The sequence below is a fragment of the Halichondria panicea genome, chromosome 7 (genome assembly GCF_963675165.1).
Source record: "Halichondria panicea chromosome 7, odHalPani1.1, whole genome shotgun sequence".
Classification (NCBI taxonomy): domain Eukaryota; kingdom Metazoa; phylum Porifera; class Demospongiae; order Suberitida; family Halichondriidae; genus Halichondria; species Halichondria panicea.
The window spans coordinates 6,307,711-6,321,063 of NC_087383.1; the positions used below are offsets into that span (position 1 = coordinate 6,307,711).

General features: G+C 38.6%; 1 protein-coding gene and 2 long non-coding RNA genes across 4 annotated transcripts in view; 2 read left to right on the forward strand and 1 right to left on the reverse strand.

Moving 5' to 3' along the window:
• LOC135338448 (uncharacterized) overlaps window positions 1-13,353 on the reverse strand; it is a 37,129-nt gene that overhangs the window by 9,363 nt on the left and 14,413 nt on the right. The window contains exons 2-8 of one of the 2 annotated variants that reach the window (XM_064534579.1): window positions 7,659-7,730; window positions 7,457-7,543; window positions 6,809-6,913; window positions 5,485-5,589; window positions 748-819; window positions 519-605; window positions 111-215 (exon numbers count right to left, since the gene is read on the reverse strand). In XM_064534579.1, coding sequence (XP_064390649.1) covers window positions 111-215; window positions 519-605; window positions 748-819; window positions 5,485-5,589; window positions 6,809-6,913; window positions 7,457-7,543; window positions 7,659-7,730 — 633 coding nt within the window. The remainder of the gene's footprint in view (window positions 1-110; window positions 216-518; window positions 606-747; window positions 820-5,484; window positions 5,590-6,808; window positions 6,914-7,456; window positions 7,544-7,658; window positions 7,731-13,353) is intronic. The other variant, XM_064534580.1, reaches the window with a different exon arrangement.
• On the forward strand, window positions 7,743-10,599 carry LOC135338666 (uncharacterized). The gene is made up of 3 exons (XR_010395712.1): window positions 7,743-9,932; window positions 10,113-10,171; window positions 10,349-10,599. It is a non-coding gene; the product is annotated as an uncharacterized LOC135338666 (long non-coding RNA).
• The window catches only part of LOC135338663 (uncharacterized), a 34,719-nt gene continuing 32,315 nt past the window's right edge, over window positions 10,950-13,353 (forward strand). Inside the window, exon 1 of the long non-coding RNA XR_010395710.1 lies at window positions 10,950-11,029. This is a non-coding gene — a long non-coding RNA (uncharacterized LOC135338663). The remainder of the gene's footprint in view (window positions 11,030-13,353) is intronic.

The window sequence follows — 13,353 nt, forward strand, 5'->3', positions numbered from 1 at the left end:
TTATATTGGCTGCTACTGTATGGTATCATTTGAGACATACACAATGGGTTGGGATAGAAAGGTCAAGTGATGTCATTGTACAGTGCATGCAAATAATTATACTAACTTACTATTGATATCCACATTGCACTCTGTGATGAGGTACTTGATAGTGTCCAGCTTCCCCCATCTGACTGCCACTCCCAGTGGAGTTAGTCCATCACTGGTCACAGCTCCTATAGTGGTGAGTCAGACAGTGTCAGGAATGCACAACACATCGTCTCAGAAACCATAACTAATGAACGTCACCAACAACTATTGCCTGAACACCTCTACATGTCCCATACTGCACCTACCCAACTATACCCACAGTAGGTGGTGTATATATACTCAAGACATACATGCACAATGAGTTATGGGGGGCCTAACATTGCATAAGGTATATAAGATATCATTGTTGAGACATACACAATTAATGGGTAGGTAGAAAGGTAAAGAGATACATGCCATTAGCAATCAGCGTACAAAGATATACTCACCATTGACATCCACATTGCACTGATTGATCAGATAACGAACAATTGCAGTGTACCCAAACTTGCAAGCAAAGAGAAGTCGATTGTTCTCTGTAGAAAACGATAAAAAGTGGTTAATATGAAGCACTAGACGCTTGTGAGGGGTGGATTAATACTATAACAAAAGGAGCATCTGTTGCTAGTCAGTAAATGACCGCCACTCAGTGTACACCTATATAATAATGAATCTCACCGTTAACTTTGGTGGTTACATCACCTTCATCTTTCAGTGTCAGCTCTAGGATACGAACTACTAGTGCAGAATCTGAGGTGAGAACAACAATTGCAAGCACTGTGAATATACTACGCTAATAAATATGCATGCATGATTTCAAGATAATTATGTTTAGAGCAAAATGGATCACATGCAGTCTACTGGATAATGTCACAAGAGCAAGGGCTTACGATAACCTCATAATTATACAAATTAACAAGCCTATACTGCATGTACATCAGGGTCTCACATCAGGGTCTCTGAATTAAGTAGTCACTTAAATATACAGGTCGTCATAAATTGCTATATAGCTTGATCAGACTTGAAGTGTGCATGGCCATGGCTCCGTATATACTGTAGTTCTGGCTGCCCCAAGCTTGGTTTTTAATTAATGTACGTTTATTACGGCCGGATATGACGTTTTGGGTGTGATTTGAAATATGAAAATTTAAATAGAGAGCATAACAATTCTAGACAAAGTCGCAAATTAGTCATTAGATTCGAGGTCAACCTGCACAGTCCCAATTAACCGAATAGCCGCGGTTATGATTTCATACCGGCCACCGCGGAACAATAATCTAGTCAAATTGCTTGTTACTCGAGACTTTTCTTCTGCTCATAATTATATCTAAGAATTGCCGACAAACACTACAATAATACACAAATTGAAAACATTGAATACCATGCAGGCCTTATCAAGATCAACTTAATAATTATTATTGTACAAACTTGATTACTAATAGCTCCCAAGCTTATAGGGGGTGTTTCAGCACCCTGAGTCCCTAGCTCGATACGAATGCACATATAATTATAATTTATGAAGAAAAACTGGTGAAATTTTCTGAGGTATATACAGCCATAAATATTTTTATTTTCTACGTATAGCCTGCTATAGCTCTACAATCGATCAGTAACTAGCTCGCTTTACCTTGCTTCTTGGGATTCTGTATAGCTGTCTGTGGAGGATGAGGAATCTTTGTTCAACATAATAATAATACAGTTCATGCACCAGCTTGATTTCTTGAACACTGTACTGTACTAAGCTATAGTTAGCCATCGTCCGATATCAAGCAGCTACAAGTGTGATCGTTATAAGGGGGTAGATTCGTACCGTTTTAATTTTTAATGAGCAGTTCTGTTCCGTTTCTACGCGAACGTTTTTACGGTACGGAACGGAAACTTTTAATTGACTTTTATCTACTGTATACAAGCATGCACACAGTGCAATTACACTACAATTATTGCCGAGCGGGAAGTGAGAATAATCTTGCTACCTGATTATGGCCCATGTAGATTTATATAATTATGCATGTCTGCAACGAATGAGGGTTGGGCTCACCTGGGGGAGCTTTGAGGCAATTAATTCCCCAGGTTTTCGTGAGAGTTTTAGGAGCGAAACACAGAGCCAAAATGTATGTAGAATTCAATGTAGAAGCATCACGTGAAGTCAGTGCACACTTATGTTATAATTATGAGCGTATTATTTTTAGTGACATTTTATGTATATACGACAAATGTTACTTTGTATAGCGTATAGCCAGGGGGTGCATGCATGGCAATGGCCCTCCGGATCTCTACTATACTCAGCTCAGGTTAGTGTAACTGATTATCAGGCACCCCCTTTTCTTGCGAATCTTGCTGCTGTTAGCTAGCTAACCTCGGTCCCATAATGATACGGCCTGGTGATGAGTGTATCTGGACGTGGCAGAACCGGAAACAAAAGTAGAGATTCTTCACATTTTGTTTCCTGTCATATTTTCCCGTATAAGTTTAATACCGTAATTTAACTCTGTGCATGTATTATGCTCTCCAGTACTAAAATCTAGTCATAGATTATATCTAACTATAGCTAGCTACGGTAAGTTTAGATGAACATAATATGCATTGTCTTGCTGAAGCAAGAAGGCCTCACCCTCATTACAAAATAGGCCCAGGCTCTCCAGCTCTTGTCAGAAGAAACGTCCTTGGTCTGGTTTTCAACATGGTATATGCATGGCCAAATCTCTGCTATCAATTGCTGAATGCCTTTGTGATGGGCTAGTCGGTATAGGACCAGAATAAGTTAATTATGACGTCATCATTAAGAGGCGTAGCTTCCGGTCATATGCGTGGCTAAGTTTTGCCCCCTCTTCAAAAAATCCTGCATGGCTATAATTATGCTCTAAACCACTTCCCTCTCTCTTCAATCTATATTGTCTGACTCTCTCATACTCTCTCATACTCTGGGTATAAACTCCCAAAAATTACATGTATTGCGCAAGCACATGCATGTGGTAAAATGTATAATTATAGCTTGCCTACCTGCCTACCCATACGTTACATGGCATGTATTAACCCAGTGACGTAGAGCGTATTCATAATGGTATTAGTACAACCAGTAGGTTGTACATAGGATTGACAGTGCAATTGTGTGTGTTTGCACACATTTTGACTTGTGTGTATAGACTGCATGCTCTATTTCTGCAGGGAAAGGCCACATCAAGAAACTGACTGGGCAGATAGCTTTTTAGTCTATGAATATTCTCACGCAATTACTATTTATATTATTTGCACTATTTTCATATTTCACGGCTTTTCGTCTGACTGACTAAGTAAGTAAGTAACATTCTTGAAAAACATTTCTTCCTTGTACAAACATGTTCAGAAGATTCTGGATACCGCGTCTATAGTTATAGTCGACTACAACCTGCATGGACCATGCATGGGTGTTTTTCTCAGAATTGTGTTTGCTTCCAAGAGGCAGATAACCTCTCAGGCTCCAACCTATGCAATTCTGCAATCTTTACATGACTGCCACAGGAACGCACATGCATGGCAACTTATGAGATGGGCATGGCTGTAACACAAACCTCCTTTTCTTCAGCTCAACTTTTCATTCTCTCACCTCAGGTATGCTATTTATGCTAGACGTATGCACTGACTAGCATAGATGTACTATAATAGGCCTCCGGGATGATGTTGCATTCACTTCAAACTACATCTACAGTATAAACATGGCTGTCACATAGTTTCTTTCACTTTCATTATTGAAGAGTATGATGCTCTGTATACTGAAAAAAGAAAGGGATTCGAACTAAAAAAACATTTGCAATGTGTAACGTTGCTATATAGGATTGCCAGGAAAAGCACGAAAAAGCGTACAAACAAGAAATTCGGCGAGTGCATATAATTATAACTCGAATCTGTTATAACGTTACAACATGTACAGTCAGTGTTGATATTACATTAGCACAATTAACAATAAATAAAAATTATTATTAGACAGTGTTCCAAGCTTCCATGCATCCACCAGTCACATCATCACTTCCATGTCACGTGTATGCATGCCTGTGCTAAACTCTGTATTTAGGTCAACACGGTCATTATCAGTGTCACAAAAACATTCTAAAATGTATGTAATAGCGTAAACATTAATTTTGTACATGTGAATGACGTTGTAATGGATTAGAGTTATGCACTCGCCGAATTTCTTTGTTTCTTCGCTTTTTCGTGCTTTTCCTGGCAATAATTATATCCTAGTATTTTTTAGTTCGATTAATATAATATAGTTGCTTACTGTATACTCCTGGTATAATAATAGTGCGGCATTGTCATATTATTTTATTACAACCGTTTATCCATTGGCAAAATGTGGCGATATCTGGTACTTGAATGATTTCTGCAACAAGCTCTCATCTATACTGACCTCAATTTTGGTCCCATTGTTAACCTACACCCAGTATACCCCAGTGAAACCCTTGACACATAATGGCTGGAATGTACAGAGGATTTTTGATGTTTTCGGCGGCCTCGAAGTGCCGAACTAAGGTGAGGGGCACGGCACATCCAATCCAAGTTAAATGAGGCTTTCACTCCCCCATTAAGATCCTCCCCATACACACGTTCGGTGCATGGGGGCGTAAAAGACGGGCAAAAATTACGCTTTACTACAATCATGCAACGATTTTAGCAAACGTGTGCAGCTCAATATCGAGTCAATGGCGGTTAATGTGGTATAATTATGATCTCAGAAGAACACTGACGCCAGTCTGTATATTATATCTAAAGTGATGATCACCTTCACCATGGAGCTACAAGAAGAGCCATACACAGTAAAAATACATTCGTTATATACAGTAACATAAAACATGTTAAATGAAACACATGCATATTTTGAAATTTCATGTAGAAATGACATACATTTCTGTCATTCAAACTAAAATACGATGATGCATCTCATAATTATATAATTATAACATTATTAGTGTTTTTGCTGTTTAAAGAGCATGGCATACTATAGTCACACATCCATCACACACTAAGATAATATTTTTATATCCACACAACACGCTAATTAACTGCCAGGTACGGCGGGTATATTTCAAGGGTATAAAAATGTTCGCGGTTTTCGCTCATTCAGCATGTACTACAAACATTTACCCAGAAATTTAATATCACATGCATGCTGCAACAAGCCTGCTATTCCGCGTAAATTAAATCCACGAAAACCTTTCTAACGGTCGTTCTGTGAAAGATACCCGCATACACAAAGATGAAGTCATAAAGAGCTTCAACGTTGGGTTAGCGTACGATCGATGCCTCGGGTATAATTATATTATCTGGGTTGTACACTTGCAACAGGAAATGTAAAAGATTGTGTCCAAAGTAATAAAGCATCGGCAACTTGCTGGTTGCTAATCATGTATGTGTCAAATCCCCTGACATGTACTAACTTACCATTGACAGCCACGTTGTGCTCCATGATGAGGTACTTGATAGTATCCAGGTGCCCCTCTCTGACTGCCACTCCCAGTGGAGTTAGTCCATCACTGGTCACAGCGCCTATAGTGGTGAGTCAGAGGTCAGAGTTGTGAAAGTGTACGTGACAATACCTGATAGTATAGTGATAATGGAATAGATACGTACAAACGAAATCTAGTTACTACAGTAGAACCTCGCTAATCCGAATAGAGCCAGACCAGAACCCATTCGAATATAACGGCTATATGCTCTATAGTTTTCAATCTGAATAGCTAGTGCTGCTCACTGTTAATGAGAGTTCTTCAGATAAACAGTAATGATTTTTAGCTTCGGGGGGTGCTTGAGCACGTACCCTGACCCTATATTGCTAGATACGCTACTGGGGCAAAAAGAGTTTCAACGTTGGGTTAGTGTACGATCGATGCCTCGGGTGTATATAGTCTCTGCGCAGTTAAGGCCTGGGTCAGGCACTGATAAGATTAATTTTATTCATTGCCTACATTTTATGTAGATCATGTAGATCATGTAGTGTTAATGAGATTCATAATGTTTATTAATGTTATTCATTGCATGTGACGTCATAAGGTCAATGTATTTGCTTAGCTAGCTGCTAGAACTATTATAGATTATCTTTGGCAACAAATACGGCGGACTAAAACAAGGTAAGAGTAGCTGTTTAGGCCCTCAAAAGATAGAGTATGTTGTTATGATTATGTTTCCTTGATGGGAAGTAAAAATGTCCAAAACTTTCTTAGCTATGCTAGCTTCTTTAGCTCTGACAGCCACCCTAGAGGTAGGCTATTTTGTGTATCTCAAGAATACAATAACTCCTACTCTTCCCATCAAGGATACTAGTACCTAGCTATGAGATGTTCATCTAGCCTTGTTTTTGAAGCTTGATCTTGGCATCTTCAACGCCGTATTTGCACTTCTCTTTCTGAAAGTGGCATGACGTCATCACCATTTATGGGACTAATTAGCATAATTGAATTAAGCTAATTAGTTTTTTGGAAAAAGAAAACATTGAGCTTCATTTTGGATCATTTTGATGCAGCATACACTGTATATTGCAAATAATACAGCAGTGTGAACATAGTGTAAATTTTGGTATTGAAATCTGGACCCGGGCCTTAAGTGCGCAGAGGTATCTGCGTTGTACACTTGCAACAGAAAATGTACAAAAGATTGTGTCCAAAATAGTATTAAAGCATCCACAACTTACTGGTTGCTAATCATGGATGTGCCAAATCCCCCGACATGTACTGCACATGCTGTATCAGCTAACTGTATACTAACTTACCATTGACAGCCACGTTGTGCTCCATGATGAGGTACTTGATAGTGTCCAGGTGCCCCTCTCTGACTGCCACTCCCAGTGGAGTTAGTCCATCACTGGTCACAGCGCCTATATAGTGGTGAGTCAGAGGTCAGAGTTGTGGAAGTGTACGTGACAATACCTGATAGTACAGTGATAATGGAATAGATACGTACAAACGAAATCTAGTTACTACAGTAGAACGTCGCTAATGCCAGACTAGACCCCATTCGAATACATGAAATTTTCAGATTAACGGCTATGCTCTATATAGCTTTCAATCTAGTGCTGCTCACCGTTAATGAGAGCTCTTCAGATAAACAGTAAGTTACAGTAATGATTTTTAGCTTCGGGGGATGCTTGAGCACGTACCCTGAGCCTATTGCTAGATACGCTACTGGGGCATGCGCATAATGGAGCAATAATAATCAGCTAATGTAACCAAGCCTTCTTATTGAACACCTATAGCTTCCCTGTCCCATACTCCATGTACTCACAGTAAGTGGTGTACCCAAGACATACACAATGAGTTTGGAGGGCCTAACATTTGATCATTAATATTGTTGAGACGTACACACTTAATGGGGAGGTAGAAAGGTCATTAACAATCAGTGTACAAAGATACTCACGCACCATTAATATCCACATTGCACTCATTGATCAGATATCGAACAATTGTTGCGTACCCAAACTTGCAAGCCAAGAGAAGTCGATTGTTCTCTGGAGAAAAAAAAATATCAAAAGGAGCATCTGTTGCTATAATTATAATCTATAGTCAGTAAAATTAATGACCTCCATGCACTCAACTCAGTGTACACCTAATAATGAATCTCACCGTCAACTTTGGTGGTTACATCACCTTCATCTTTCAGTGTCAGCTCTAGGATAGTAACTACTAGTGCAGAATCTGAGGTGAGAACAACAATTGCACTGTGAATATAGCTAATAATTATGTACAGGTTCACAATAACATGTTCAGCACCATGCATGTGTTTATACAACACACTGTAAGTTAAGAGTTATAATTATTGGGTGCACTGTTGAGTGGACTATTTCAATACAGCGGTAAATATGTATTGGCTCCAGAAGCTATGTGATAATTATGGCTTCATCGCTTTATGTTGTCAAGTAACTTTTAGCTATAGCTTTTTTGGGGGGGTTAGCCTGATCTATATAACATGTCTCACATTCTCTCAACGTCATCATGCAGACAAGGTAACAGCATACAATTACAGAGAGTCCTTCCAGATAGACACAGCAAAAACACTAGCTTATGTTTTATGAGATGCATCATCGTATTTTAGTGTTAAAATGACAGAAATTCTATGAAATTTCAAAAGATACGTTTCATTAATTTTGACATGTTTGTAACGAATGTGCATATCTGGAAGGACTCTCTCCAAGGGCACCCTTGGTTAAATAATAAACAAGGGCGTATACAGAAAAGAGGGCATACAACTCGATATCATGCATGCACCGAAATTCAATATAAGTCGAAGTGGTACATGCAGACTAAGCTAGAAAGACAAAACGTTGTATGCAGATTGAGAGAAAAAATTAATGTAAAAGAGAAAATGTAAATGCTATAGCTATTATCATGTTATAGTGTGTTCGATTCTGAATTCTTGATGCGTTCGTGTTTTCTGTACACGCACAGAGGACAGATGGGTTCGACGGGGTAGCAGAGTATGTAGTATATGCATGTTCTTTCGAATGTGCCTCCCCATGCAGAAGCCGTTAGCTGCTAGATGCTGAGTTGCATGCCCTCTCCCACCTTCAGCAGTCAATACTTCCTTGATATACATATAATTATAGCTACAACCATAAGCTAGCTATAGCTCATGATAAACTGACATTCTTCGCATAATAATTATGGGAAAGCACTTCAATTCGAGTACAAAAAACCTGTAGTGCTAAAAATAACTATTAATACGTTTATAATCAAGTAAGTGCTAATTCTACGAAACTACGTAACTTAAAGGTACATCCATTATACGTAACTATAATTATATTAATAATAGAAGCTCATTGATCCTTGAGCAGCTGTATTATAACAGCACTCTAGACATACACACACACACACACACAGGGAATAATAACTCAGTACAACGAATACTACGCTATAATTATCCCTCAGGTGTGTATATGTGTGCAGCAAGGTATACAGTAGTATGTTTGTGTGTGTGTCTGTGTTTATCTCTTTTTCTGGTATGTCACAAAACACTATATAATAATGAAAGCACCGCGGGTGCTGATGCCTCAGTGGAGGTGCCAAAGCTACATAACATAAAGCTAGTTTTTATACACACATTGATTATAAGTATAATCATATTATTATAATGATGAACATCTTTAATTTTGTTGCATGCAATCAACCAAATAGTGGGTAATGATCAACCATGATCGATGCCAAAAGTTCAAGTCTGGCTGCAAGTCAGCAGAGCCTTGCAGCTCTCTGCTCACTCTTGCAGCTACCAATAGCTAGCATTCTAGTGCAGAGCTAACTATACTAAGTAGAGTAGTAACACTCGGTGAACAAGTTTTGCTACGGACTCTTCTGAAAAGGCTGCAATGGCATACCAAGTAAGCAAAACTATAGGCATAACTCGAGAACGAAGCATTCTTTTGCAAATCCACGAACAAGTAAACATGACTAGAAGCCTATAGAAACTCTTACTTGCACTTGATTCATCCTTGAGCAGCTGTAGCGGTCTATATACACACACACACAGACACACAAACACACTACCGTACACCTCGCTTGAGGCATAATTATGATACCACAATAATTACTCAATACGTTTATAATCTCAATTTATGTACTAACACGTACCAAATTGCATTTATTTCCTCTATAGACTAAAGGCACTGTATAGCTGAACTTATATTGAGCTCCACCCATGCATGCTGCATGCAGGAAGTGAATAGCTGAACCCTATGTGACCTTCAATGCAGTTTGCAAAACCAGCATGCATGCAAAAAATTATCTTTCATAACGGGAGTCCAGCTACTAACTAAAAACTATACTCTCTTAGGTGAATAGCTAGTTCAGTATTCAGCTATAACAAGCTAAATCTGAATGGAGTGCTGAGCTCAACTGGATCTTCAAGTAAGCTATAATATATATGTAGTAGAGTGAGGCAGGAGGGGTGCTCAAGCACCTCCCTTGCCTACGCCCCTGCTAACTGGATCTATAATAATATACTATCATAGTATTATGTTACAGTTCAGTTTTACAAATCATTTACACCATTTAAATTTGTATTACAAAAACATTCATATTGACCAGGAACTTGGAATAAAAGGACCTCATTCATGTCTCACATTCTCTCAGCATGATCAGACAAGGTATAACAGCATGCACACTCTGTGCAGTTAAGGCCTGCGTCACAGGCACTGATAAGATTAATTTTATTCATTGCCTACATTTTAACCAAAGAGAGTAGATTTTTTTTATTTTTATTTTTTTTCACATTTTGTGGCATATCTTCTGAAGTAAAAGTGATATGATCTATTTGAGTGCAGGTACTGAAAGTTCAACTATTGGCGCTTCCATTGGACCACCACCTGTTACATCATATGACATCATCACTATGAAATGGCTGTCTGAAGATGTGTACCTCCAAAAATATGTTAGAAATAGAAGTAGCTTATTAATTTTGTTTGAGTTAAGATCTGAAATTTGTTGTGTATGTACCTGAGTATATTGCTCATCTTTTGAGCTTCAACGGAAGTCTGGGCTACTAGTAAGTTCTGAGAAATACTGCATTTGTTGTTTTTTGGTGGCAAATATGTTAGGAATACAACTTTCAATTTTATGCTAGTTACGGTCTGATTTTTGAGAAGGATGTATACTACAATAGTGTAAAATTCATTTGCACTAACTTACAGGAGCTAAACAAGTCTATTCTTTGCTAGAGCGGCCCTTCTTGTCAAAAATGGTGATTTTGCTCTGTTTTGCTACTTTTGCTGACGTATACAATGATATTCATTGATTTGTGACGTCACAAATCATCTTGTTGTTATTTGCTACATCCAAAGGTCATGTGATGTCTACCTGCAAATACACAGTTGGTGTTGGTCATTCTATGTCACAGGGGCGTGTAATTTAGCCTTATACGTAGCCAAATCGCCCCAAAAGTCATAAAAAGCACTGTTTTTGACAAGATGGGCCGCTCTAGCAAAGAAGAGGCTAGCCTAACTCCTGTAAGTTAGTACAGATGAAAAGTACACTATTGTAGTACATGCTGCTCAAAAATCAGACCTTAACTAATATAAAATCGAAAGTTGTATTCCTAACATATTTGCCACCAAAAAACAACAAAATGCAGTATTTCTCAGAACTTACTAGTAGCCCAGACTTCCGTTGAAGCTCAAAAGATGAGCAATATACTCAGGTACATGCACAACAAATTTCAGATCTTAACTCAAACAAATAAGCTACTTCTATTCCTAACATATTTTCGGAAGTACACATCTTCAGACAGCCATTTTATACTGATGATGTCATGTGATGTAACAGGTGGTGGTCTAATGGAAGCGCCAATAGTTGAACTTTAAGTACCTGCACTCAAATAGATCATATCACTTTTACTTTAGAAGATATGCCACAAAAATTAATGTAAAAAATGTGTACCAAAAAAAAATCTACTCTCTTTGGTTGTTGCACTGTAAGATGATGTAGATGATGTAGTGTTAATAATGTTTATTAATGTTATTCATTGCACATGACGTCATAAGGTCAATGTATTTGCTTAGCTAGTAGCCTCGATCCCAGGCCGATCCGTCTCTAATTGAACGCTAGGTCGCCTACTAGGCCTGGTATTGATTGTATTTGGGCGTGATCTGGGCGTGGTTTTTTAATACATAAAACAAATTGACTCTGTGTTACAACAAAAAATGAATCCTCCAACAGTGGTCTTCAACAACAGCCTCTGGGGCAGTATACAGCAGGAAATACTTCCCAGAAGACACTTCTTTGGCAGTGGCAACCAAATCTTTGTCGATTCCTTTATTGCTACTGAGGATGGCAGCAGAAACACCTCTATTGTTTAGACTCCTGACCTGGTCAATCATGAGTCTCATGATGAGAGATACAAGGGGAGACAAGAACAACACTTTTGTCAACAGGAGGAGCCTTGGTCCTACCTAGCTTGTAGTCGATTAAAAAGGGTAGCAACTGATATAGCAGAGAGACTTGCCATACCCCGTTGGGAACCAGATAAACACGTCCCTTCCCTCAAACAGTAGCTTGAGAGCCTGGGCCTGTTCTGCCATGAGAGTGAGGCCATCTTGCTTCAAACAAGACAACGCGTTGCATGCCATAGCTAGCTAGCTGTAAATTGAGAACATGACACGGAGCTACATTACTGTAACTTTTACGGGAGTAAAATGCCTCTACGTACACCTTTAGTATTACAGAAAAAAAGCAGGAAACAAAATGTAAAGAATCTCTGCTTTAGTTTCCGGTTCCTGCCAAGCCCAGATACAATCAATACCAGGTCGTATTTTTCAACTTCGTTCTATTAAAAAAAATTGGCCTGGGACCGAGGCTACTTAGCTAGCTGCTAGAACTATTATAGATTATCTTTAGCAACAAATTAATACGGCGGACTTAGAGTAGCTGTTTAGGCCCTCAAAAGATAGAGTATGTTGTTATGATTATGTTTCATTGATGGGAAGTAAAAATGTCTAAAACTTTCTTAGCTATGCTAGCTTCTTTAGCTCTGACAGCCACTCTAGAAGTAGGCTATTTTGTGTATCTCAAGAATACAATAACTCCTACTCTTCCCATCAAGGATACCAGTACCTAGCTATGAGATGTTCATCTAGCCTTGTTTTTGAAGCTTGATCTTGGCATCTTCAATGCCGTATTTGCAGTTCTCTTTCTGAAAGTGGCATGACGTCATCACCATTTATGGGACTAATTAGCATAATTGAATTAAGCTAATTAGGAAAAAGAAAACATTGAGCTTCATTTTGGATCATCATCCACTGTATATTGCAAATAATACAGCAGTATGAACATAGTGTAAAATTTGGTGTTGAAATCTGGACCCGGGCCTTAAGTGCGCAGCAGAGAGTCCTTCCATATGGATATCACCAGCTATATAGCTATCATGCACTGTACAAGCTAACTAGCTCATAGATAAACGAAATTAGCTAAATCAATTAACTAATAACCTTCGGAAAAGCACTTCAATTAAAGCCTGCAGTTGAGCATGCGCTTAAAATAAATATACGCTTATAGTCGAGTAAGCGCTAATAATCCAGTTTCTACAGTATTATGTGGACACCCCTTTCTTGTGAAACAATCAAAGCGCATTGCAAATTATTTACCTCTTCTATAATTATTATAACACTCTAATACTTTTGAGCGAAAGCAAAAACATGGCGAGAGGCTTGCAACACTTGTTGTAACTGCATGTATACATGACTGAGATTGTTTGTAATAGTCTGCTAGTATATACAGTATAGCTTCATTGGCATTGGCACGGCATTATCACCTGCGGTGTTTTCATGAGCACATG